This window comes from Cheilinus undulatus, linkage group 9, assembly GCF_018320785.1.
Source record: "Cheilinus undulatus linkage group 9, ASM1832078v1, whole genome shotgun sequence".
Lineage (NCBI taxonomy): Eukaryota > Metazoa > Chordata > Actinopteri > Labriformes > Labridae > Cheilinus > Cheilinus undulatus.
This window is the reverse complement of record NC_054873.1, coordinates 50,955,959-50,983,810: the sequence shown is the minus strand read 5'-3', so window position 1 is coordinate 50,983,810 and position 27,852 is coordinate 50,955,959. Positions and strand designations below refer to the sequence as shown.

The 27,852-nt window shown below is 43.9% G+C and overlaps 1 protein-coding gene across 2 annotated transcripts; it reads left to right on the top strand.

Annotated features, from left to right (window-relative positions):
• The first annotated feature begins 499 nt into the window (after positions 1–499).
• Positions 500–27,443, top strand: mlc1 (modulator of VRAC current 1). 2 transcript variants are annotated; one of them, XM_041796347.1, is made up of 12 exons: positions 500–612; positions 2,645–2,904; positions 3,818–3,907; positions 9,560–9,613; positions 9,699–9,800; positions 9,888–9,989; positions 10,076–10,144; positions 10,215–10,331; positions 12,474–12,530; positions 15,730–15,852; positions 15,952–16,113; positions 23,088–27,443. In XM_041796347.1, exons 2-12 carry the CDS (start codon positions 2,647–2,649, stop codon positions 23,160–23,162), a joined length of 1,209 nt encoding a protein of 402 aa, XP_041652281.1. In that variant the 5' UTR covers positions 500–612; positions 2,645–2,646; the 3' UTR covers positions 23,163–27,443. The 2 variants fall into 2 exon arrangements, with proteins under 2 accessions (XP_041652281.1, XP_041652279.1); XM_041796345.1 differs by having other exon boundaries at positions 10,073–10,144.
• The last annotated feature ends 409 nt before the right edge of the window (positions 27,444–27,852 follow it).

Sequence of the window (27,852 nt, the reverse complement as noted above, 5' to 3'; positions counted from 1 at the left end):
GTTCACACCCATGTAGACGATTAAAGGCTGACAGGAGGAGACTCAGAGAGTCTAAGATGACGATGATGATGATGATGATGATGATGAAGATGAAGATGATGATGATGATGAAGATGATGAAGATGTCAGGGTCTGGAAATGTCTCTGTGTCCTCTTCTCTACAGCTCTGCAGAGCCGTCTTCCTCTACTGAGCTCTCTGCTCCCATGAAGTGGAATTCCTGAACATGTAACTTAGCGTGTCACTGTGTGTCCTTTGTTCAGAGCCGTGGGTGGGGGGTGAGGGGAGGGTTGGGGAGAGTTGGCCCCCAGCTCCAGCCCCTCCGTCCTCCCCTTTTTGTCATGCACAGGCGCTCTCCCTCTGGCAGCACAAGAGCCATGTGTTCGAGCTCCACGCTTTGAAGGACTCCAGAAAAACTTTTCAGAGAAACAGTGTAAAGGGGGGGGGGGTAGAGGGGGGGTGTGAGGGGGGGGGGCAGAGGGGGGGCAGAGGGGAGCCAGAAGAGCTGCAGGCACAAACAAGCCGGACTCCATGTGCCGATTTCATCCCACTTCTTGGAGCAAACTTGGTCTTGGAGAACATTTTGGGAATCTTTGTGAGAAGCTCAACGACAGGTGAGCATGGAGGGAGAAAAGGAATACGGGGCTTTCTTCAGATGAGCAGTTAACTTTTCTTTTTCCTCTACTCAGTTAGACTTGGAGGAAACCTGCAGCAAACACATCAGACTGTAGAAGCTGTCTGCTGTGGTTGACTGGGATCTGATCATTGTTAGACAGTTTTCATTGGAAGTGCATGATCAGTAGATGATAATCAATGGTTCTAGACATTGATCCGATCACCGGTGGGTAATCCTCTGCTGAGAGAAGCACTGTGTGCTGGAATGTGATTATATAACTGCTGTCAGCCAATAAGAACATCAGCAGTGTAGACCAAACTACAAGGAGGCTTGGTAATGTTAGCCACATTCACTTTTTATCCTGGCAGATTAATGAGAGGCTGCCTGGCTTTATAGAGAGCACAGAGCAGAAATCTGACAAAGACTAGAAAGATCACAACTGAAAACACAAATATATGAAGAAAAACACGTTTAAAACAACATTTACAGTATATATGTATGCCTATATATAAAAATAAACACCATGAACAGATGGTTCAAATATTGTTTTAGACAATGACAGTAACGGCATTTATATATGACCAAGGCTGAACAAAAAGAAGGAAAGCTAAGAATGGTTGTAGTGTAAAGACAGAAAAGTTTCAACTGGTAATAAAAACATAAACAGGGTAATGTGAAATAGCACAATGCTGAGTAGAGAGGTGGTGAAAGTGCAATAAAAACATCAATAAAAACATAAGAAAGACACAAAACAAAAGGTCAAAAAGGGTATAAGTGCAAAAAGGACTAAATTACAGGAGTGATTTTAAGTGATTATCAGAGTGACTCTGTGACTGTTGAGTGGTCATCAGAGTGACTCTGTGACTGTTGAGTGGTAATCGGAGTAACTCTGTGACTGTTAAGTGATTATCATAGTGACTCTGTGATTGTTAAGTGATTATCAGAGTGACTCTGTGACTGTTGAGTGGTCATCAGAGTGACTCTGTGATTGTTGAGTGGTCATCACAGTGACTCTGTGACTGTTAAGTGGTCATCAGAGTGACTCTGTGACTGCTGAGTGATCATCACAGTGACTGTGATTGTTGAGTGGTCATCAGAGTGACTGTTTCACTGTTGAGTGACCATCACAGTGACTCTGTGACTGTTGAGTGATCATCAGAGTGATTCTGTGACTGTTGAGTGGTCATCAGAGTGACTCTGTGACTGTTGAGTGATCATCAGAGTGACTCTGTGACTGTTGAGTGATCATAAGAGTGACTCTGTGACTGTTGAGTGGTCATCAGAGTGACTCTGTGACTGCTGAGTGATCATCAGAGTGACTGTTTCACTGTTGAGTGATCATCACAGTCACTCTGTGACTGTTGAGTGATCATCAGAGTGACTCTGTGACTGTTGAGTGATCATAAGAGTGACTCTGTGACTGCTGAGTGGTCATCAGAGTGACTCTGTGACTGTTGAGTGATCATCAGAGTGACTCTGTGACTGTTGAGTGATCATCAGAGTGACTCTGTGACTGTTGAGTGATCATAAGAGTGACTCTGTGATTGTTGAGTGATCATAAGAGTGACTCTGTGACTGTTGAGTGGTCATCAGAGTGACTGTTTCACTGTTGAGTGATCATCACAGTCACTCTGTGACTGTTGAGTGGTCATCAGAGTGACTCTGTGACTGTTGAGTGGTCATCAGAGTGACTCTGTGACTGCTGAGTGGTCATCAGAGTGACTCTGTGACTGTTGAGTGATCATCAGAGTGACTCTGTGACTGTTGAGTGATCATAAGAGTGACTGTGATTGTTGAGTGATCATAAGAGTGACTCTGTGACTGTTGAGTGGTCATCAGAGTGACTGTTTCACTGTTGAGTGATCATCACAGTCACTCTGTGACTGTTGAGTGGTCATCAGAGTGACTCTGTGACTGTTGAGTGATCATCAGAGTGACTGGGAACAATCCTGATATTTTTCAGTCTGACAATAATGGTGTATCTCTAATTCTGAGTGTTTGACTGTGTTGCTCTTCTCTGGCTGGGTCAGGGATGCAGTGTGACGAGCTCTCAGCCCGAGATGAGTTCACGTACAGCCACATGCCAACGCTGGAGCGGGGTAACGGGTCGCTGGGACGCCGTGGGGAACGAGGGGGAGAGCGGAGGGCGGACAGAGGCGAGCGGTACAGGCCGGAGCGGGACAGCTACACGGTGGATGTTAGAGCCAGTGACCTGCAGCTGGCCCAGCCTGAGCCTCTGAAACACCCGTGCTTCAGCTGCAGGGCCTGGCTCTACAGCGTCCTCATCGGGGTGAGAGGAGGAACTTATAGACCTGATAAAGATATCGTTTATTCAGATAATACCAGAGCTAACTCAGGCCAAACACACGTTAAAGTATAAGGGTTATGTTTTTATCACTGAGAAAGACTTCTTTAACCAGGTAGGCTGTTTCACATAACCATGGAATCATGGGAAACATTTCACATCCTCCTAGTCAACACCCTGCAGACAGGGTTTGGCAGGGGCAGATCCTCTAAAAACAAAACTCAGAAGGTGATTGGTTAAAAGGTCCTGTTGGTCAGGTTCATTATGGACCAATCATGTGAAGCAGCAGGTGTGCACCACTACCTGGACTGACGTTCACTTTTTAAATTGATGTGAACACTGAGCTGAAGTTACAGAGCAGCAGTGTTCACTAGTGTTAAAGCTCCCTAACATGAAAACATCCCCTACTGTCAGGTTCCTTCCAAGCATACGTCAGTGTTTCTGATGGCTGATGGTGGACCGTCAGATCAGTCGTCCACAGAACCTTCAGTTTAGGATGAGAAACGCTCCCAAACACACCTCCACAGCCTTTCAGCCATGATGGAGCCATCAAATTAAGGTCACCATTCCGCCGCCATGTGCTCAGTAGACTTGGCCCGGGCCAGAGGATTATCTAACAGGAAGTAGCCACGCAATGGTTAAGAAAAGCAGCTCTTTGATTGGTGGGTCAGCAGACCAATCAGAGAGCCTCAAAAGGTCAGTGTTGTCTCGTTCATTCTCTGCCATCATATGGTGGTGAAAAATAACGTTGTGCTTTACACTGGAGACAAACAGGGAAAACCTATTTCCTTTAAAATATAATCATCTTAAAACATTTATAATTGTGTGTGTGGGTGTGTGTGTGTTGTGTGTGTGTTGTGTGTGTGTGTGTTGTGTGTGTGTGTGTCTGTGTCCTCAGGGCAGCCTCCTCATCACCTCTGGGTTCTCTCTCTACCTGGGGAATGTGTTTCCTGTCGCCATGGATTACCTTCGCTGTGCTGCAGGATCAGTGAGTGACTTTTTATAAGACTATACCCTAATACAGCGGTTTTCAAAGTGTGAGGCGGGCCTCCCCTGGGGGGCGCCACAGAGCTTCAGGGGAGGCGTGGAACCATAAACCTAAAAAAAGATGATTTGCTTTGCTAACCTCTGCTGTGCATGGAGCTAAATGGATAGCCGTATAGTTACTATAGGGACTATGCTATAGAGCAGTGTTACTCAACCAACGAGACAAATAGTTGAAAAATACCTTTGAGCCACAATCTAAGAGGTGAAAAGTGGCAACAACAGCCTGAAGTAGCAATAAAAATAGGTTTAAGGTGGCAAGATGGTCAAAAAGCAGCAAAAAATGGGTGAAAAAGGCTGAAAATAGGGAGGAAAAGTGGGAAAATGGTCAGAAATGAGTGGGAAGTGACTTAGATGGGCAAAAGGCAGTCAAGAGTGACAAATATGGGCAAAAAAAAGAAGAAACAAGTGGTATTTAATGGCAAAAGGTAGTTTAAATGGGCAAAAAGTGGCAAAAATTGGCAAAAAGAAGAGACAAACATTGGGAAAAACAGGATATTTAATGATGAAAGGTAGCTTAGATGGGCAAAAGGTGAAAAAGGGCAAAAAATGGGATAAAATTGGAAAATTCAGGAAAAGTGGCAAAAAGAATTTGTAAAATGGCCAAAAAGAAATTTGAAAAAGAATATATATGATGTAGGGCTGTCAATAGATTAAAATTTTTAATCGCAATTAATCTCACAAATTCCATAGTTAACTCATGATTAATCACAAATTAATTGCACTTTTTTGTCTATTCTAAATGTGCCTTACAGTACCATTTCTCAAGATTTAAATCCCCTTATCAACACAAGTGGACAAAAATGCTTTCTTTATTCAAATGTTTGTTCAACAACCCAAAACAACAACAGATAAAGTCCAGAACATTCTCTAGTCTGAGCTCAGAGATACTGAACGCTGCAACAATCTGCTGAGAGCATAACATGGTAAACTCAAGACCAACAGATGGAGATACTGACCTTAATGTAACATTACTGAATAATACCACAATGTAGAGTCAAACTTTAGACTTCTAGAAGTTACCTCCTCTGTTCTCAGCAGCTGAACACAGAACAACAGATCTCATCATCACACATGGACATAAAGAAGTCAAGTCTCTGCTGAGAGCTCAGCAGTAAGGCACAGACACATCTAATGGTGTTTCACTGTTCTGATGTGAGTAAGGTGGACACATCTGCCCTGCTCAAGACAAACAGCAAGTCATTACTTAAAACTGTCTGCTATTATTTATCAGATTTTTACTTTCAAACTAAAAAATGTAGTCCAAATGTAAAATAAATGCTGACAGTAAGAAATGACTGAGAACTTTGAAGGTGTAGTAAGAGGACTGAACCATCTCTTCATTCTTCAGATCATAGAAGAGCTACAGATTTAATCTAAAACCATTTTTTCTTCCTAAATAAAGGAGAGCCACAGTCTAATAATGCTTTCAGCTTCTATTCTGATACTCTACAGAGCTCATTCACCATGGATGAAATTTTGATTTCAGAGGTGGGGGGGGCACAACTGGTTTGAGTACGGGGGGTATGGTCAATAGACCTCATTTACATAAAATTATACCTAATTTTTGAGTAAAAATAAGCTATAATAAGTTATAAAAATAAGATTATCATCACTCTAACGTTTGTCACAATGCTCAGTCTCATGACTAACATATCTTTATTCTTTCAACCTCACCTGTGAGCCTCCAGCCTCCATCTCCTCCAGTCTCTCCTCCTCCATCTCCTCCAGTCTCTCCTCCTCTACCTCCTCCAGCCTCTCCTCCTCTTCCTCCTCCAGCCTCTCCTCCTCTTCCTCCTCCAGTCTCTCCTCCTCCATCTCCTCCAGTCTCTCCTCCTCTACCTCCTCCTCCATCTCCTCCTCTACCTCCTCCAGTCTCTCCTCCTCTACCTCCTCCAGTCTCTCCTCCTCTACCTCCTCCTCCAGTCTCTCCTCCTCTACCTCCTCCAGCCTCTCCTCCTCTTCCTCCTCCAGCCTCTCCTCCTCTTCCTCCTCCAGTCTCTCCTCCTCCATCTCCTCCAGTCTCTCCTCCTCTACCTCCTCCTCCATCTCCTCCTCTACCTCCTCCAGTCTCTCCTCCTCTACCTCCTCCAGTCTCTCCTCCTCTACCTCCTCCTCCATCTCCTCCTCTACCTCCTCCAGCCTCTCCTCCTCTTCCTCCTCCAGTCTCTCCTCCTCTACCTCCTCCAGTCTCACCTCCTCTACCTCCTCCTCCATCTCCTCCTCTACCTCCTCCAGCCTCTCCTCCTCTACCTCCTCCTCCAGTCTCTCCTCCTCTACCTCCTCCAGTCTCACCTCCTCTACCTCCTCCAGTCTCTCCTCCTCTACCTCCTCCAGCCTCTCCTCCTCTACCTCCTCCAGTCTCACCTCCTCTACCTCCTCCTCCATCTCCTCCTCTACCTCCTCCAGTCTCTCCTCCTCTACCTCCTCCAGTCTCAGCTCCTCTACCTCCTCCTCCATCTCCTCCTCTACCTCCTCCTCCATCTCCTCCTCTACCTCCTCCAGCCTCTCCTCCTCTTCCTCCTCCAGTCTCTCCTCCTCTACCTCCTCCAGTCTCTCCTCCTCTACCTCCTCCTCCAGTCTCTCCTCCTCTACCTCCTCCAGTCTCACCTCCTCTACCTCCTCCAGTCTCTCCTCCTCTACCTCCTCCAGCCTCTCCTCCTCTACCTCCTCCAGTCTCTCCTCCTCTACCTCCTCCATCTCCTCCTCTACCTCCTCCAGCCTCTCCTCCTCTACCTCCTCCAGTCTCTCCTCCTCTACCTCCTCCAGTCTCTCCTCCTCTACCTCCTCCAGCCTCTCCTCCTCTACCTCCTCCAGTCTCTCCTCCTCTACCTCCTCCAGTCTCTCCTCCTCTACCTCCTCCAGTCTCTCCTCCTCTACCTCCTCCAGTCTCTCCTCCTCCATCTCCTCCAGCCTCTCCTCCTCTACCTCCTCCAGTCTCTCCTCCTCTACCTCCTCCAGTCTCTCCTCCTCTACCTCCTCCAGTCTCTCCTCCTCTACCTCCTCCAGTCTCTCCTCCTCTACCTCCTCCTGTATCTTCTTCTGGATTTCTATTATCTGTCACCTGACAAAAATATATTGCTGGCTGACATATGAACAGTGGGACAATTAGGGATGCAACAATCATTGATTTTGATGGTATAGTCTGAAGAAAAAACTCAGTTTCTCAATTATTATGTCTAATTTATTCACAAACAATATGGATGTATAAAATCACATTGTAATCCAAGGTTTTATTTTATTTTCCCCACAAACTTTCATTGTTAGTGTTTTTAAACAGTGGCTGCCTTTCAAAACACAAATAATACATGAAAAAAAAAATCAAAAAGTGTATCTCTTTGGCTTTAAATATACGCTTTTTTAAAATCTCTGTGTTGTTGAGGCTCTACAGCAATAATAATAATAATAATAATAATAATAATAATAATATTTTATTTGTCAGCTCTTTCAATAAAACTCAAAGACACTTTACAAGAATAAAACAATTACATAATATGAACATGTAAATTGCAATACATACGTTCATCATAGAATATTAAAAAAAATATACAAGTAATACTATTACTACTACTACTACTAACAATAATAATAATAATAATAATAATAATAATAATAATGATAATAATAATAATAATAATACATAATAATGATAATAATAATAATAAATAATAATAATAATAATCATAATAATAATAATAGGAGGGGAGAGAGTCTGAGTTTCTGATGATGAGGAGGAGTTTGTGGTGTAATGTGTTCCTCTGAGTAACTTACACTTTGACTTCTAAAGAAGTCTCTTATATCCAGTTTAATTTTTTTCGACATCTTGCCACCGGGCTGCGCCTAATTAGCACACACACATACACACACACACATGCACACACACACACACACGCGTGGGAGACACGTAGGAGAAAATAACTTCAGTCTTATCTGACATGATCTGAAAGCTGAACCTGTCATTCAGAAGTCTCTGTTCTTTATCCATTTCTGCTCGCTTGTACCGCATCACGACGGCGCCGCTTCCTAGTCTGGCAAACTACGGGATGGGTCGAGGGTCATACAGAACGCACATGCGTTAATCGTGTGACAAAAAATTTAGCGGTGTTAAAAGTAATTTGAGTTAACGTGATATTAACACGTTAACTTTGACAGCCCTAAAATAATGTCATTATAACTGAATAAGAGGGAAAGGCAGATGTTTAAGGACATTTGTAAACCAAAATATATGAATGTTAAAAATGTTTAAACATTAGACATAAATGTTTGAAATGTTGTAGTTTAGTTTTTTATGTGGGTGGGGGTCCACTGAATGAATAACTCCTTCTTAGGGGGGGCTCACTACCACACTTTGAAAGCCCCTGCCCTATCATGATACAGACTATGATTACTGCATGGATTAAACTTTATCTAAACTTTAGTGATCTGTTGCAAGTTCTTTTTTCCTGTGTTTGAGAAAATATAACTTTCTACTGGAAGGTTCTTTTGTTCTTTAGAACAGCGGTTCTCAACCTTTTCAGCCCACGACCCCCAAAATAAAGGTGTCAGTGACCAGGGACCCCCAGGGCCCAGCCAAACTGGGGGCCAGCAAAATCCTGGTCCTTTGTGAAGTAAAGCTGTGGTATTTTATATTTAATCTGAATTATAACCACTCTTATTAAAGACAGACATTTAATTCATTTGTGTAGAAGCAGCCCTTTTAAAAACGTCAATCCTTTAGTTAAAAACAGAATTAAAATATGTTCAAAACAGCTAAAATGGGTTAATAATGGCAAGAAATGGTGTGGAAGGTGGTGAAATAAGATTTTAGAAGTGGCAGAAATGGGTTAGAAATGGGAAAAAATAGAAAAAAAATGGCAAAAATGGTCATATCAAGTGGTAAAAGGGATTCAAAAGTGGCAAGAATAGGTGGAAATTTAGCGAAATGGGATGGAAATTGATATAAACCCGCAAAAGAAACGAAGTGGAAAAAAACAGGCAGAAAAAAAGTGGTGGAAAGGGAATGGGTTAAATTTCAAAAAATTTCAAAGTAAAAGCATGAGGATGGAGCTGTTAGTTTTCTTGGGTAGAACTTTATCATTCTAACGTTGGTGGCCTTATCTTTACCCTGACTGTACTCCTTTACTATCACTCTGATAAAGCTCCCACAGCTGTGTTTATAATGATGTGTTTATCAGTGATAGTCTAGAGTCATCACTGGCCTTGAAGGTGAGTGTGTTTATAATGATGTGTGTATCAGTGATAGTCTAGAGTCATCACTGGCCTTGAAGGTGAGTGTGTTTATAATGATGTGTGTATCAGTGATAGTCTAGAGTCATCACTGGCCTTGAAGGTGAGTGTGTTTATAATGATGTGTTTATCAGTGATAGTCTAGAGTCATCACTGGCCTTGAAGGTGAGTCTTTCTTAGTCTGGAAAAAGAAAACGGCCGTGATGTAGCGCTGAAACATGTCAGGTCAACCAGGTGACTGGAACGCTGAGGTAGACGCTGAGCTGCTCTCAGAGCTCCGGGTTGGTCCTCGGGGTTTAACATGAGATTAAATGTGATTAATCAGCGATTAACTGGGATGTTATTGAAGCACATGTGAACTCCTCCTCAGGGCCTTCCTGCAGCGTTGGCGAGTTTTGCCATCGCCAAGAACAGACACGTGGCGGTGAGTAACCCCTGATCGCTCCGGCTAACGGCTCATTTCTGTCTTTAAATCTGTCTTTCTGACATCAGTGCATCTCTGTTTTCAGGTGTCAGATTTCCAGGTGCTCTACGTGTCCACGTTCGCGGTGACCACGACCTGCCTGGTGTGGTTCGGCTGTAAACTGGTCCTGAACCCGTCTGCTGTCAACGTAAATCCTTTAACCCTTTAGCGTCAGCTTATCCTTCAGAATAAAATGTCTCCTTCTGCTCTGACATGTGCTCTGGTCTGCTCTCAGATCAACTTTAACCTCATCCTGATGATTCTGCTGGAGGTGCTGATGGCGAGCACCGTCATCCTGTCCGCCCGCTCTGCAGAGGACTGCTGCTGCCACAGGAAGGTCTGTCCGTGTGACAGTTCCCTCTCATTCCCTGGACTGATGTCCTTCCTCTCCTTCCTCTAATCTCTCCGTCCATCCTTCAGCAGCACGCCTACGACAGACCCGTGGTCATCACCCCGGCTGTGTTCCCCACTCGTCTCCTCAAAGCTTACTCTGTAGGTGGCTCTGACCTCTGTCCATGTTACTCTCTGATGTGAACGGATCATTAAAGGCTCTTACTCACAGGTGATCGAGGTGATCGTGGGGATTTCTGCTGTCTTTGGAGGGATCATTGCCCTCAACATGGACGCCCTGCTGCCTGGCCCCTACCTGTCCGTCACATTCTTCTGGATTCTCGTTGCTGTGAGACAGAATTTCATCTTTATTATGACGCTAGATTGATAAGAGCGGTCCATGGAGGTATCCTCTCTGAGAAAGCCAGCCCTGCCCCCTGTCAGACTGGCTGCTGCTGGTACTGAGTCATGAATGTTTCAGAGGCTGTAGACGACTGTAGCTGGGAGGATTAGCTGGAAAACTAAAGTGGACTAAAGCATGAAGCTTTAGCTAGTTCAGGTTTAAAGATGAGAACAATAGACCAGAGAAGGAGGATGTATCAGCTGTTTTTAGGAGGGAAAGTCCAGGCTAACCATGGTCATATACCTGCAATAAAAAGGCTGCCACTCCTAAATGCTTCAACAGAGTCTTCATCCTGGTCTCTATGGAAAGGGGACACTAGAGGAGTCCTCTCTAAAGTCCAGAATCACAGTCAGTATTATTGGAAGAGAAATGAAGAATTACATCATTCATAGTGTATTTTTGACACGTCTGTTTAAATATTAAGCTGAGAAATAATAAGCAGGTGTTATAGTAGAGATAAAACTGTTTCCATGTCAGTCCTCACTAGTATTTACTTTATTAGAGACATTCTTCAAACATTTTACTATTTTCATGTTACCAGCAGCATGCCAGTCCTTATATGGCTGAGGTGTGTGACATCACAAGGGAGGTGGGGACTTTCCTTCAGCCCAGGCTCTCATTGGCTATTGTAGGCTCTAGACAGAGGAAAGATGGTTCCAACGGGTCAAATGAGGTATTCAATAATCAATAATTTTATTATGGCCCAACTGCAGTACCTCTGGAGCCCACTGGGGGGCTCTGGCCTACACTTCAGGAAACACTGAATTACTCTGTTAGGAATCCCATGGATGGATGGATGGATGGATGGAAGGTTGGATGGTTGGATGGATGGTTGGATGGATGGTTGGCTGGATGGTTGGATGGTTGGATGGATGATGGATGGATGGAAGGTTGGATGGTTGGATGGATGGTTGGAAGGTTGGATGGATGGATGGATGGTTGGATGGATGGTTGGATGGTTGGATGGATGGTTGGATGGTTGGATGGATGGATGGATGGATGGATGGATGGAAGGTTGGATGGATGGATGGATGGATGGATGGATGGATGGAAGGTTGGATGGTTGGATGGATGGTTGGATGGTTGGATGGATGGATGGATGGAAGGTTGGATGGATGGATGGATGGTTGGATGGTTGGAAGGTTGGATGGTTGGATGGATGGTTGGATTGTTGGATGGATGGATGGATGGATGGAAGGTTGGATGGTTGGATGGATGGTTGGATGGTTGGATGGTTGGACGGATGGATGGATGGATGGGTGGATGGATGGTTGGATGGTTGGATGGACGGTTGGATGTTGGTTGGATGGTTGGATGGATGGTTGGATGGATGGTTGGATGGATGGATGGATGGATGGATGGATGGTTGGATGGATGGTTGGATGGATGGTTGGATGGACGGTTGGATGTTGGATGGATGGTTGGATGGATGGATGGATGGATGGATGGATGGTTGGATGTTGGATGGATGGTTGGATGGTTGGATGGTTGGATGGATGGATGGATGGTTGGATGGTTGGATGGATGGTTGGATGGTTGGATGGATGGTTGGATGGATGGTTGGATGGATGGATGGTTGGATGTTGGATGGATGGTTGGATGGATGGTTGGATGGTTGGATGGATGGTTGGATGGTTGGATGGATGGTTGGATGGATGGTTGGATGGATGGATGGTTGGATGTTGGATGGATGGTTGGATGGATGGATGGATGGATGGATGGATGGATGGATGGTTGGATGGATGGTTGGATGGATGGATGGATGGTTGGATGGTTGGATGGATGCTTGGATGGATGGATGGATGGTTGGATGGATGGATGGATGGATGGATGGATGGATGGATGGTTGGATGTTGGATGGTTGGATGGATGGTTGGATGGTTGGATGGATGGTTGGATGGTTGGATGGATGGTTGGATGATGGATGGATGTTTTCTAACCTCTGTCCAGTCTCTGGGCTGGTTCAGTCCTAACAGGGTCATGGTGTCTGTGGAGAGGATGAAGGTGGACAGCTCTCATCAGTCAGTGCAGCTCTCAGTGATGATAGTTTTAGTGTTCTCTAACTCTCTCAGCCTTTTTTCCCTGCAGTGTTTCCCCAGCGCCATCGCCAGTCACGTGGTGTCAGAATACCCCAACAAGTTTCTGGTAAGTACAGGCTGGTGTTACATAACCCCGGTTTAACTAAGTCTGACAGGTTCTGAGTTAAATCTGCTCTATAAAGGTGGATATTTGAACTCTGATAGAGCTGACGTTTAACTCTCAGCGTTATTTTATTTCACATTAGAGTTTTTAACACAACTCTGGTCCTTTAACGTCACCTGTTAGTTTTAGATACAGAATTTCTCATGAATAAATAGCAAAGCTTTTCTCTGACTCAGCGATCAATGACTGGGAGTCAGCAGACACTCTGCTAACCAGACTTTACATTTAGATGAGATGAAAATGTGTCTTTATACATGAGAGTCACAGAAGCAGAGTAATGCATGTCTGTTCTTTAACTATTACATCTGTAATCACAATTAATCATCATTTATGTAGTTAATCATGATTAATTGCACCATGCCAGCAGTCCTACAGTATCAGTGACATCTTTGTCTTTTCCCTTCATATCTGTGGTACATCTATCTATGTGACAGTTCTCACCTCTCTGGAAAGTCTGGTGTCGTTATAATCGTACCGTTAGAGCGTACTAACTCAGTAACAACCTCGCTCATGGTGCTAAAACATCTAAACAGCTAAAACAACAACGCTCTACAGGAAATGAGAAAGGAATCCTCACAGTGATCACCATGGGCATCATGGGAAAACTCCACCCACACATCCCCCAGGGTTTGAAAAGGCAGTGGGCGGAGCTTAGAACTCATGACTCTCCAGAGTTGGGCTAACAGTGATGACCACTTGACCCCGAGTTAAAATCACACTTTTGGAGTTAGACTCTTAAATGTGTGTCGGTACGAGGCGTTGAGAGGAAACATCCACAATAAAAGACGACTGTTCTATTTATCTAGTCTGGTTCTTACATCACCTCAGCAGCTTTCAATCTCAGAAAACTTCATTTTTGGAGTTGTGTAACAGGAAGTCTTCTCTTATGGCTGCCAGGATGGAGATGCCATAACAGGCATGAGTGGTTTATTGTTGCCATGGAAACGTTGGCTGTTACACCAAAGACTTCTATAATGATGGCTCATCTGTAACAGGAAGCAGCCGTTCTGTTGCTGTACCTCATTCACATTTTCGGCTGGGATGAAGCAGATCCAGATTCTTTCTTCATAATTCTGACCTTATAACCTTCAAATTTAAACGTTTTTTAAACTCAACTCTCCTGTATTTGGTTTCTCATGAGCTTCAGTAATCCAGTATCTACTCTGCTTGTCCCGTTCAGGGGTCGTGTTCGGGCTGGAGCCTATCCCATCAGTCATTGGGTGAGAGGCGGGGCACACCCAGGGCTCTCACTAATTTACGACTCAAACATTTCAACCTTTTTTTCTTCAAAACGAATGGATCCTTTCATTTTTTTATACAGATCTCTGCCAGCAAACTTTTACTTTTTTACTGTTCACTCATTTCCATAACAAGTTCTTTTTTCCGTAGTCATGGATCTACCTATAAGAGCCAAACAGGAAGTCAGTTACCCTTCAGGTCAACCCTCCTCAGATTTACAAAAATCTACCATTAAATCAGCATACATCAATATTTTTTCTACTTTTATTCATAAATCTCTTCAACAACTTCAGACCTGCTCAAAACTACCAAACATTCAATCATTCTCAGAATTTTAACCCTTTTAATCCCAGTTTGATTGTTTGAACTATTTCATTTTTTACTGCAAAAAAAAAACAAAAAACAAAGAGTGAATTATTTTCCATATAATAAATAGTAGAAAGATGGGGCTTTGGGAGTGATAAGAGTCTTGGAGGTCAAAGATTAGCATTCAATTCATTGGCAGTTTTTTTGTACGTGTACACTTTTGCCTCAAAGGTGTCCAAAGGCTGCCCTCATGTTAAAGCTGGAACTACATGAGAAATACAAATGCTATCAAATCAATTTTGTTGCTAATCTTTGACCCATCCAAGATTCTTATCCCCCCCAAAGCACCACCTTTCTACTATTAAATACAGAGCTTAACTAATTTATCAGACCACCCTAACTCTAACCAAAGTCAGGTTTCTGACACAGCTGCCCTAAATTAACAGCACTGGTAACTACCAAGATCATTTTTAATGTTTCTGTAATGGTTAATACACCAATATGTAGAAGCTCTTTAACCCAAATGATATTTTTAATGATAAAATAGAATTATTATTGTTATCCATGAAATTTCGAATTCACTGATTTACAAAAAACCCCTGAAAAAATAGTGAAGCACATTAATATTTCTGATGAATATGTCAAATTATAGTTATTTACTGTCATTCCTGAACAGAAAAATGAGTTTTAGTGGTTGAATGTTATGCTTGATTCATTTCTGACTTCTCAGAGAAGCCCAGTGAGCTGGCTCAAATTTGGGTGAATTCAGTTTGAAATTCCTCATTCCTGTTCAAAATGGTAAGACGTGGAGAGCTGACTGAAAATGAAAGAGTCCGCATTAAAGCACTTCATGATGCTGGATGGTCTCTGAGACAGGTATGACAGGTGTTCTGATACATTTGTTTAGAACTGTATATGGAAAATAATTCACTTTTTGTGTTTTTTGCAGAAAAAATGAAGTAGTTCAAATAATCAAACTGGGATTAAAAGGGTTAAAATTCTGAGAATGATTGAAGGTTTGGTAGTTTTGAGCAGGTCTGAAGTTGTTAAAGTGATTTATGAAAAAAAAGGTAGAAAAAAATATTGATGTATGCTGATTTAATGGCAGTTTTTTGTACGTGTCCATTTTTACCCAGAGGGTAGTAAATGCATTAACAGGGTATAAATGACATGTAAGAGCAAACATGTTGGATTTCAAAAATTTAACTAGAAAGAAAAGTTTCTGCAAAAAGTCACGCCACCAGCTGTAAAACTGACAAAAAGATCACAAATTTTAGAAAAAAGTTGATAAAAATGGACAAAAATGACCGAGGATTAAAAATAGGAGAGCAAACACGGAGGCCGGTTGTTATAACTGTACTCATTAACAGCTCTAGCGCCCCCTGTTGGTTTTGGTAAACATGTTCTATTTCTCTACAACTTTAGTGGACGAGGGGAATACACAGTACGGAAAAGACAAAGGAATGATGAATAAGAACGTTCTAGAACGTTCTAGCATGCTCCTCGTTACTAAATGTCTCTAAGCTGTCAGGCGTATCTGGGTCACCAAACTTCCTGCGCTCTGTCTCTGACTTCCTGTCTCATCTTGGTCTCTCAGGTGGAGGTGCTCATCGCCATTAGCAGCGTGACGTCTCCGCTGCTCTTCTCCGCCTCGGGCTTCCTGTCCTGCAGCGTGATCAGCTTCATTGACATCTTCCTGAATGAAGTGCCGACAGCCAAGGTGAGTGTAATGGCGGGAAAATTCAGCTGCAGAGGGAAACGCTCCGAGGCTGACCCTGAGGAATCTCTCCTTAATGGTGTGGTTCTGGCCTGGTTACAGCAGTCCTACGACATCCTGCTGCTGATCCTGATGGTGCTGCTGCTGGTGCAGGCGATTCTGACCTCAGCCACCGTGGTGCACTGTGCCTCCTACAAGAGCCGACTCCGCGTGGCGACATCAGAGAGCGAGGACGGCGTGCATGCACAGACCAATTACTGCGAGGTAAGACAGACGGAGAGCATGCACCTGTCTGTCCATCATACCTGTCTGTCCATCATACCTGTCTGTCCATCATACCTGTCTGTCCATCATCATACCTGTCTGTCCATCATCATACCTGTCTGTTCATCATACCTGTCTGTCCATCATCATACCTGTCTGTCCATCATCATACCTGTCTGTCCATCATCATACCTGTCTGTTCATCATACCTGTCTGTCCATCATCATACCTGTCTGTCCATCATCATACCTGTCTGTCCATCATACCTGTCTGTCCATCATACCTGTCTGTCCATCATCATACCTGTCTGTCCATCATCATACCTGTCTGTCCATCATACCTGTCTGTTCATCATACCTGTCTGTTCATCATACCTGTCTGTCCATCATACCTGTCTGTCCATCATCATACCTGTCTGTCCATCATACCTGTCTGTTCATCATACCTGTCTGTCCATCATACCTGTCTGTCCATCATCATACCTGTCTGTCCATCATACCTGTCTGTCCATCATCATACCTGTCCGTCCATCATACCTATCTGTCCATCATCATACCTGTCTGTCCATCATCATACCTGTCTGTCCATCATACCTGTCTGTCCATCATCATACCTGTCTGTCCATCATCATACCTGTCTGTCCATCATCATACCTGTCTGTCCATCATACCTGTCTGTCCATCATCATACCTGTCTGTCCATCATACCTGTCTGTCCATCATACCTGTCTGTCCATCATCATACCTGTCTGTCCATCATCATACCTGTCTGTCCATCATACCTGTCTGTTCATCATACCTGTCTGTTCATCATACCTGTCTGTCCATCATACCTGTCTGTCCATCATACCTGTCTGTCCATCATCATACTTGTCTGTCCATCATCATACCTGTCTGTCCATCATACCTGTCTGTCCATCATCATACCTGTCTGTCCATCATCATACCTGTCTGTCCATCATCATACCTGTCTGTTCATCATACCTGTCTGTCCATCATCATACCTGTCTCTCCATCATACCTGTCTGTCCATCATCATACCTGTCTGTCCATCATACCTGTCTGTCCATCATCATACCTGTCTGTCCATCATACCTGTCTGTCCATCATACCTGTCTGTCCATCATCATACTTGTCTGTCCATCATCATACCTGTCTGTCCATCATACTTGTCTGTCCATCATACCTGTCTGTCCATCATCATACCTGTCTGTCCATCATACCTGTCTGTTCATCATACCTGTCTGTCCATCATACCTGTCTGTTCATCATACCTGTCTGTCCATCATACCTGTCTGTTCATCATACCTGTCTGTCCATCATCATACCTGTCTGTTCATCATACCTGTCTGTCCATCATCATACCTGTCTGTCCATCATCATACCTGTCTGTCCATCATACCTGTCTGTTCATCATACCTGTCTGTCCATCATCATACCTGTCTGTCCATCATCATACCTGTCTGTCCATCATACCTGTCTGTCCATCATACCTGTCTGTCCATCATACCTGTCTGTCCATCATCATACCTGTCTGTCCATCATACCTGTCTGTTCATCATACCTGTCTGTTCATCATACCTGTCTGTTCATCATACCTGTCTGTCCATCATACCTGTCTGTCCATCATACCTGTCTGTCCATCATACCTGTCTGTTCATCATACCTGTCTGTTCATCATACCTGTCTGTCCATCATACCTGTCTGTTCATCATACCTGTCTGTTCATCATACCTGTCTGTCCATCATACCTGTCTGTCCATCATACCTGTCTGTCCATCATCATACTTGTCTGTCCATCATCATACCTGTCTGTCCATCATACCTGTCTGTCCATCATCATACCTGTCTGTCCATCATCATACCTGTCTGTCCATCATCATACCTGTCTGTTCATCATCATACCTGTCTGTCCATCATACCTGTCTGTCCATCATCATACCTGTCTGTCCATCATACCTGTCTGTCCATCATCATACCTGTCTGTCCATCATCATACCTGTCTGTCCATCATCATACCTTTCTGTCCATCATCATACCTGTCTGTCCATCATCATACCTGTCTGTCCATCATCATACCTGTCTGTCCATCATCATACCTGTCTGTTCATCATACCTGTCTGTCCATCATCATACCTGTCTGTCCATCATACCTGTCTGTCCATCATCATACCTGTCTGTCCATCATCATACCTGTCTGTCCATCATACCTGTCTGTCCATCATCATACCTGTCTGTCCATCATCATACCTGTCTGTCCATCATACCTGTCTGTCCATCATCATACCTGTCTGTCCATCATCATACCTGTCTGTCCATCATCATACCTGTCTGTCCATCATCATACCTGTCTGTCCATCATCATACCTGTCTGTCCATCATCATACCTGTCTGTTCATCATACCTGTCTGTCCATCATCATACCTGTCTGTCCATCATACCTGTCTGTCCATCATCATACCTGTCTGTCCATCATCATACCTGTCTGTCCATCATACTTGTCTGTCCATCATACCTGTCTGTCCATCATCATACTTGTCTGTCCATCATCATACCTGTCTGTCCATCATACCTGTCTGTCCATCATCATACCTGTCTGTCCATCATACCTGTCTGTCCATCATACCTGTCTGTCCATCATCATACCTTTCTGTCCATCATCATACCTGTCTGTCCATCATCATACCTGTCTGTCCATCATCATACCTTTCTGTCCATCATCATACCTGTCTGTCCATCATCATACCTGTCTGTCCATCATCATACCTGTCTGTCCATCATACTTGTCTGTCCATCATCATACTTGTCTGTCCATCATCATACCTGTCTGTCCATCATCATACTTGTCTGTCCATCATCATACCTGTCTGTCCATCATACTTGTCTGTCCATCATCATACTTGTCTGTCCATCATCATACCTGTCTGTCCATCATCATACCTGTCTGTCCATCATCATACCTGTCTGTCCATCATACTTGTCTGTCCATCATACCTGTCTGTCCATCATACCTGTCTGTTCATCATACCTGTCTGTCCATCATCATACCTGTCTGTTCATCATACCTGTCTGTCCATCATCATACCTGTCTGTCCATCATCATACCTGTCTGTCCATCATACCTGTCTGTTCATCATACCTGTCCGTCCATCATCATACCTGTCTGTTCATCATACCTGTCTGTCCATCATCATACCTGTCTGTCCATCATCATACCTGTCTGTCCATCATACCTGTCTGTCCATCATACCTGTCTGTCCATCATACCTGTCTGTCCATCATCATACCTGTCTGTCCATCATCATACCTGTCTGTCCATCATACCTGTCTGTTCATCATACCTGTCTGTTCATCATACCTGTCTGTCCATCATACCTGTCTGTCCATCATACCTGTCTGTCCATCATCATACCTGTCTGTCCATCATCATACCTGTCTGTCCATCATCATACCTGTCTGTCCATCATCATACCTGTCTGTCCATCATCATACCTGTCTGTCCATCATCATACCTGTCTGTCCATCATCATACCTGTCTGTCCATCATCATACCTGTCTGTTCATCATACCTGTCTGTCCATCATCATACCTGTCTGTCCATCATACCTGTCTGTCCATCATCATACCTGTCTGTCCATCATCATACCTGTCTGTCCATCATACCTGTCTGTCCATCATCATACTTGTCTGTCCATCATCATACCTGTCTGTCCATCATACCTGTCTGTCCATCATCATACCTGTCTGTCCATCATCATACCTTTCTGTCCATCATCATACCTGTCTGTCCATCATCATACCTGTCTGTCCATCATCATACCTGTCTGTCCATCATCATACCTGTCTGTTCATCATACCTGTCTGTCCATCATCATACCTGTCTGTCCATCATACCTGTCTGTCCATCATCATACCTGTCTGTCCATCATCATACCTGTCTGTCCATCATACTTGTCTGTCCATCATACCTGTCTGTCCATCATCATACTTGTCTGTCCATCATCATACCTGTCTGTTCATCAGCAGAGCTCAGATTTAACCGATGAGGCCCCACTGTTACACAGTTGTCACATGACCTTTAAACGTCCTCTAAGAGATCTTGCAGAGCTTTAATCTTGATTTAAACTATTAAAGTCCCTGATTGATAAACACTGAACATTCTGATGGGGTCATGTGATTGGTTGAATAAGTTAGAAGTGGAAAAAATGTAATAGATGTAGAAAAAAGTGGCATAACTTGTGAAAGCAACAGTGAAAAGGGTTCAAATGCAGCAACAATGGGATTAAAATTGCAAAAAAAAAATCATTATAGAAATGCAACAAGAGGAAACAATGTGAAGGAAACAGTGAAAAGTAGTTAAAAGAGATAAAAATGGGTTAAAGAGGCATAAACAGGTAAAAAAGAGCCAGATAAACTTGTAAAGACAGGTCAAGAACTGCCAAAAATGAGTTCAAAGTGGGTAAAAAAAAGGCTTAAAGTTAAACACAGTTGCAGAATTAAAAAAAAAATACAAAAATGGGAAAAGTGGCAAAAATGAGTTACAGAAATGCAAAAATGGTGCCAAAATGGTTGGAAAATGGTGAAAAGCTGTTAAAAAGGGTATAAAGTGGAAAAAACTTGCACAATCTGGCTAGATGAAGTAGGAAAATGTAGTTCAAAAGCGAATTCAAAGAGGATAAAATGGGCATAGAGCGTGAAAAAGTGGCATAAATGAACAGAAACAGTGGTGAAAAGCAGATAAAAAGCTGCTTTTTTGCTAATCCAGCACACGAATCATGACTGTGGAGGACCCGTTCAGCATTTTTTCTGTCGAAATAAAGCACCCGAAAATGATTTTTACTGTTAAATCGAATTGCTTTTGACTAATGCTGTATAAATACAAATAAAGAGATAAAATTAGGCACCTTTGCAATCAAGATTAAAAAGTAAATGTATTTTCCATTAATATATTATGATAAATTAACCACAAAAGTCCAATGTGACATATAAGTAACAGTTCCTATCCTTGTCATAGGGGAAATTTTTTAAGTAAGAAATGTGTTGTACATGGTCTACTGAGTCTGTGTGATGCCCCGCCATCATTCTGCTGTGAGGATAAATGGGTGTGGGCTCTAAAGGGTGTGGGCTCTGATGGGTGTGGGCTCTGATGGGTGTGGGCTCTGATGGGTAGGGGCTCTGATGGGTGTGGGCTATAAAGGGTGTGGGCTCTAAAGGGTGTGGGCTCTAATGGGTGTGGGCTCTAATGGGTGTGGGACTCTAAAGGGTGTGGGCTCTGATGGGTGTGGGCTCTGATGGGTGTGGGCTCTAATGGGTGTAGGTTCTAATGGGTTTGGGCTTTGATGGATGTGGGCCCTAAAGGGTGTGGGCTCTAATGGGTGTGGGCTCTAATGGGTGTGGGACTCTAAAGGGTGTGGGCTCTAATGGGTGTGGGCTCTAATGGGTGTAGGTTCTAATGGGTTTGGGCTTTGATGGATGTGGGCCCTAATGGGTGTGGGCTTTAAAGGGTGTGGGCTCTGATGGGTGTGGACTCTAAAGGGTGTGGGCTCTGATGGGTGTAGGTTCTAATGGGTGTGGGCTTTGATGGATGTGGGCCCTAATGGGTGTGGGCTTTAAAGGGTGTGGGCTCTGATGGGTGTGGGCTCTGATGGGTGTGGGCTCTAATAAGCGTGGGCTCTAATGGGTGTGGGCTCTGATGGGTGTGGGTTCTAATGGGTGTGGGCTCTAACGGGTGTAGGCTCTAATGGGTGTGGGCTCTGATGGGTGTGGGCTCTAATGGGTGTGGGCTCTAATGGGTGTGGGCTCTGATGGGTTTGGGCTCTAATGGGTTTGGGCTCTGATGGGTGTGGGCTCTGATGGGTGTGGGCTCTGATTGATGGGTTTGGGCTCTAATGGGTGTGGGCTCTGATGGGTGTGGGCTCTAATGGGTGTGGGCTCTGATGGGTTTGGGCTCTAATGGGTTTGGGCTCTGATGGGTGTGGGCTCTGATGGGTGTGGGCTCTGATTGATGGGTGTGGGCTCTGATTGATGGGTTTGGGCTCTAATGGGTGTGGGCTCTGATGGGTGTGGGCTCTGATGGGTGCGGGCTCTGATTGATGGGTTTGGGCTCTAATGGGTTTGGGCTCTGATGGGTGTGGGCTCTGATGGGTGTGGGCTCTAATAGGTGTGGGCTCTGATTGATGGGTGTGGGCTCTGATTGATGGGTGTGGGCTCTGATTGATGGGTGTGGGCTCTGATTGATGGGTTTGGGCTCTAATGGGTGTGGGCTCTGATGGGTGTGGGCTCTGATGGGTGCGGGCTCTGATTGATGGGTTTGGGCTCTAATGGGTGTGGGCTCTGATGGGTGTGGGCTCTGATGGGTGCGGGCTCTGATTGATGGGTTTGGGCTCTAATGGGTTTGGGCTCTGATGGGTGTGGGCTCTGATGGGTGCGGGCTCTGATTGATGGGTTTGGGCTCTAATGGGTTTGGGCTCTGATGGGTGTGGGCTCTGATGGGTGCGGGCTCTGATTGATGGGTTTGGGCTCTAATGGGTTTGGGCTCTGATGGGTGTGGGCTCTGATGGGTGTGGGCTCTAATAGGTGTGGGCTCTGATTGATGGGTGTGGGCTCTGATTGATGGGTGTGGGCTCTGATTGATGGGTGTGGGCTCTGATTGATGGGTTTGGGCTCTAATGGGTTTGGGCTCTGATGGGTGTGGGCTCTGATGGGTGTGGGCTCTAATAGGTGTGGGCTCTGATTGATGGGTGTGGGCTCTGATTGATGGGTGTGGGCTCTGATTGATGGGTGTGGGCTCTGATTGATGGGTTTGGGCTCTAATGGGTTTGGGCTCTGATGGGTGTGGGCTCTGATGGGTGCGGGCTCTGATTGATGGGTTTGGGCTCTAATGGGTGTGGGCTCTGACGGGTTAAGTCATTATAACCAGTGAGGACCTCAGACGAGTCGCTCTTACTCTGCCACATTCTCTCTGTTTTTCTCCAGCCAGCCAGTGGAACGCTGCAGGACTTTGACAAAGACAGAGCCTGGAAGGCAGTCGTGGTCCAAATGGCCCAGTGAAGACCCCTGCAGCAGAGACGAGCTTTTCTGAGAAGGAGAAAGGAGAAAACTCAGTTACTACGAGCACAAGAGAACAATCCTGAGACCCAAGAGAAAAGCTCTTCGGTGAAAACTGAATCCTCTCTGGTTTTCTGAAAAGTTCCACATTAGACAACGTTCTGATAACAACCTCCATCACAGGGGTCTGCAGTAACAGCTAGACCTGCTGTAGTCCACCTGCCAGCCCAGTGCTGAGTGCTGCATGCTCACATAGGCCCAGTCCTAATCCTACCCAAATCCTCAGCTCTCTAACGCCAGACCTGAGGTGGTAAAAAGTACCAGCAACATCACACATCACCTGGAGACAAGACGAGCCCACTGCATAAGAGAAAGAGCCCACTTTAAGTACGCAATATGGACAAAAGTATCTGGCCACACCTGTTCATTATTGGATCCAGGTGTTCCAGTCAGACCCACAGGTGTATAAATCCTCACCTGTCCATGTAGTCTCAGACATCTGTGATCCTAAACGGGTCGTTCTGAAGAGCTCAGAGACTCCAGCGTGGTTCTGGGATGATGACACCTTTGACCTTCATCCCTGCTGGATAGTCCACAGTCAGCTGTCAGTGATATTAGAGAGTGGAAGAGTTTAGGAACAACAGCAGCACCCAGGTAAAATCACAGAGAGATCAACACTGCTAAGGATCATGGGTAAAAGTCTCCAAGTCTGAACTTCCATGAATGTAAACACTAAAACTGCAGCATGGATGGGTTTCTCTGAGGATTTCACACACGCTGGTGCATCGTTCATCCAGACCAGCGATGGTAGTAGATGTAAAGGCCACCTTCAGTGAATTAAACAGATTCTCTTTATTTAAACGTTAAGATTTATACGAGAGCAGAGGAATATTCTAGATCAGGGGTTCTCAACTGGTTAGGCATCAGGACCCACAGAGAAATCCTGACCCCACTTTTAAAAAGGTCCAACCACTCAGATTGATCTGATACATTTTTGGACCCTAAAAGAAAAAAAAACACAAAATGAAGAGAGAAGTCAAAATAAAGCGGTTTAAAAGCTCGTCATTACACAAGAAAACACACGTTCCTGTGAAGTGTGAGGGCTGTCCCAGTTCTCCTGAGAGTTGAGGGGTGAGTGTGAGGCTTTATCTCCCTGTTCTGAGAGTTTCCTGGAGCTCTCTTGGTACTGAGGTTATCACTCAAAGATGGCGGTGAATGCGGGGAAGAAATCGAGCTACAAATGTACATTTCTTTGTTGATAGAGATCTAAAAATGACAAAAACCACTCCAACATCTTAGTTTAATGTTGTTTTAGAGATTATTTTTCTTTTTGTAGCGTAACATTTACTTTTATTTTTACCATTGTAAGCCGGTAACCATGCCGTCTCCTTCTTCTTCCTCTGAATGGACAGACTATGCAGTTTTGGCACATTACTGCCCTCTACAGTCTGAAATGGTAACTGCTATTAAGGGGTGTCCCATTTCTAAGTCAGAGATGGCCCTTACTCTTGGTTTAGAGGGCGAGTTAAGACTGAGGGTTGAGATTGAGGGTTAAGGGGAGGAATGGGATTCAGCCTTAAGGCCCAAACATACTCGGGCAGAACGTACGTGGAACGAACTCTGCGGAGGTCCGTAAGGCCCTTGCGCACAAAGCTCAAATTTTAGACCGCGCGGACTCCGCTCCTCGTACTGGTGTCACACAAAACATGCTCGGCATGTATTTTCACATCGACCCACATTAAATGTGACACCGACCTGCATTTTGTTCCTCTGTGCAGCGTTGACGGGTGAGCGGTGACTCCCAGAGTGGAGGAGTGGGGCTAGGCGCCCAACTAGATCATCAAAGTTTTCACGTGTCATTCGGAAGTACTGAAAATGTTTTTCCACGTCAATACTTCACATGTCCTCCACCAACATGGCATACTCCCCTTCCTTGTCTCTTGTGGCGTTTAATGGCCGTACATACCGCCGTCTCTTAATTTTATTGCTTTGCAAAGCCCGCAGGCTTCGTCAGGATAAGACGCCATGACAGAAAAATGTAAACAACGCACAAGGATAGCGGGAAGTGTAGGATTTCACAGAAATTTCACAGGAAACTACTGCGCGGCGGTGCGGTCGATGACTGCGGACATTCTGCTTCACTCGCAGTACGCTCCAGTATGTTCGGGGCTTAAGTCATTTCCTGAAGAATTCCCTTGTTATCTTGGAAAAACCAGAAGTGTTATCCAAAGAAAAGGAGATAAATGAGCAGAAAGCTTGAAACAAATACTAAAATTTACTCAAAACCTCAAAACTACAGGTATAAATGTACTCCATGTCTACGTAGGGCTTCTGTAGAGAGAATTCCTGCCTCACTGTTTTTCCTGGCACACACTCACGACCCGTTGGAAAGAGTGTCACGACCCACTTTTGGGTCCCGACCCACCAGTTGAGAACCACTGTTCTAGGTAATACAGCCACTGATTAGTTATAATTATTATTTATCACTATTATTATTAAATTTCATGATAAGCTCCTGTAGAAGACACCGTTTGTGAGATATCAGCCTGCTGACACGTTTAAAGACGTAGTGAACAGACCAGACTGTGAGGCTGTTAAGCTCCAGTTTTCTGACTTAATAAACACATTTTTAGTTTAAACTAACAGTTATTCAATCTCAAGTATCTCTGTGGCTAATACTCAAATTATTTGGCATTCACCGTTAATCCAGGGGTGTCAAACTCAGTCACAGCAGAGGCCAAATTCTGAATCTGGGTCCAACCTGAGGGCCGAACAGGGTCCACATTTAACCATGAACTGTCAACCTCATTTTCAACAGCAATGAATTATGGGAGAAAAACCCCTCAGCACTGATGACGGTGAGTTTAAAGGCTCAAAATCTGAGATAAAAATTCAAACTTATGAGCTCAAAAGGCATTTAAAGTCAGAATCATGTTTTTAAAGGCAAATATGTAAGAAAGAAAGTTGAAATCAGGATGTTTAAGGTGAGATGAAAATTTGAAATCATACGTTTTAAATCTCAAAATATGAGATAAATTTTAAAATCATTGGTTAAAAATGTCAAAGCCTGAGGAAAAAATAATAATTTTGAGTTTCACAGGTTTAAATATGACCTAAAATTTAAAATTAAGGATACAAAAGGCCAAATGATGAGATAAAGTAAGGAGCTAAAAAGGTCAAAAGGTGAGAAAAAAAAATAAAATTGTGAGTTATAAGGTCAAAATATTACCTAGAATTTTAAAATTGAGGATCAGTAAAGGTAAAAATAAGATAAAAAGTCAAAAATGTGAAGTGAAAAGGTCAAAATGTGAAATAAAAAGTCAAAACCAGAACTTTTCCTGATAACTGTGGGATGAAAACAGAAATCTGTTTTCCCACATTCCTGACTTTTTATCTCATTATTTTAACTTTTTCTTATTTTATGACAGAACAAGGATATTTTAAATCATCAAGGTTAGATTTTTACATTTTTAAATCTGCAGATCAGAGGGACAGTTAGAATAAAAATATGATAGGATCTGGCGGGTCAGGTATAACTGTACCCCGGGCCAGATTTGGCCCCTGGGCCTTGAGTTTGGCACCCCTGCTTTGAGCTGTAGAGTTTTCCCAGAATGCCATTGGGCATTAGACACCTTTGAGTCCAGGACTTTGACTAAACCCAGGTCAGGTCTGTAACATCCACCTGGTCTGAGAGCCGCGGCGGTTTCACTGAGGTCAGTCGACAGCAGACAGACAGAAATGATGAGTGGCTGTTAGACGGAGAGTTCTGGAACCAGAGTATGGATGCACAGATTTAAGAGTCAATTTAGTATCTGAATGACCAGAATGGATCATTAATCCCTGATAATCCCTCTGAATTCTCCTCTGTGATCAGGGATGTGGGAGAGAACAGATGTGATAGTCATAAATGAATCTTTGTTAGACAGTCTTTGTCAGTATTTTCTTCTTTTTTAGTATCAGAGCAGAGCTGCAAACCTCTGAGAGCTCACATTAATCCTGACTGTCTTTAACTAATCCACACAGCGCAGCAGCCGTGACCTCTAGTGACCTCTAACTCTTTGTTCACTAGTCTGACTCTAGAGCTGATCGTCTGTCTAAAGAGTTCAATGGAGGAAAGTCAGAGTTTGTTATTAACCGTTAGAGAGGATGACTGGTGTCACATCTTTGAGTTTGATGTTTAAGTCTCATCTCTGACATGAAATAACTGCATCTGAAGTTGATTTTAGACGTCCTGCTGTGGCCTTTCTTTCACGTCTGTGTTTATTTCAGTAAAGTTTTGCTGACTCATCATCTCACCTTTCTTTGTGTTTGGTGTCTGATTAAGGATCTGTACCAACAGCGCCACCTGTGGACTCTCGCCACAGGAAATAAGCAAAAACCTTAAATATTGCACTAAATTTTTCCTTATCATTCATCAGGATTTATTTAACCAGGATTTATTCAGTACTGTCATTATTAAACATTTTCAGAGCTGGTTTACCAGGTGATATTTTGGGCTGTTTACTTCTTGTATCCTAAACCCTAACCCTAACTCCAACAGGAAGTTAATGTTAGCCTTTCAATGTGAAGAAGTCTAGTGAAATTTGACATTTTTACCGTATTCCACCAGATTCAACCATTTACTCATGGTAGGACCATGCACCAAATTCTTGTATTTTTGCCCGTTATATTATGAAGAGTTTTGTGTGAGTTT

Bases quoted from the DNA above. Each gene is read 5' to 3' on its own strand.
- mlc1 (XM_041796345.1), top strand. From the start codon at position 2,647: ATGCAGTGTGACGAGCTCTCAGCCCGAGATGAGTTCACGTACAGCCAC. The intron at 2,905-3,817 runs GTGAGAGGAGGA...CTGTGTCCTCAG, and splicing joins TCTACAGCGTCCTCATCGGG to GGCAGCCTCCTCATCACCTC. The intron at 9,990-10,072 runs GTCTGTCCGTGT...TCCATCCTTCAG, and splicing joins ACTGCTGCTGCCACAGGAAG to CAGCACGCCTACGACAGACC.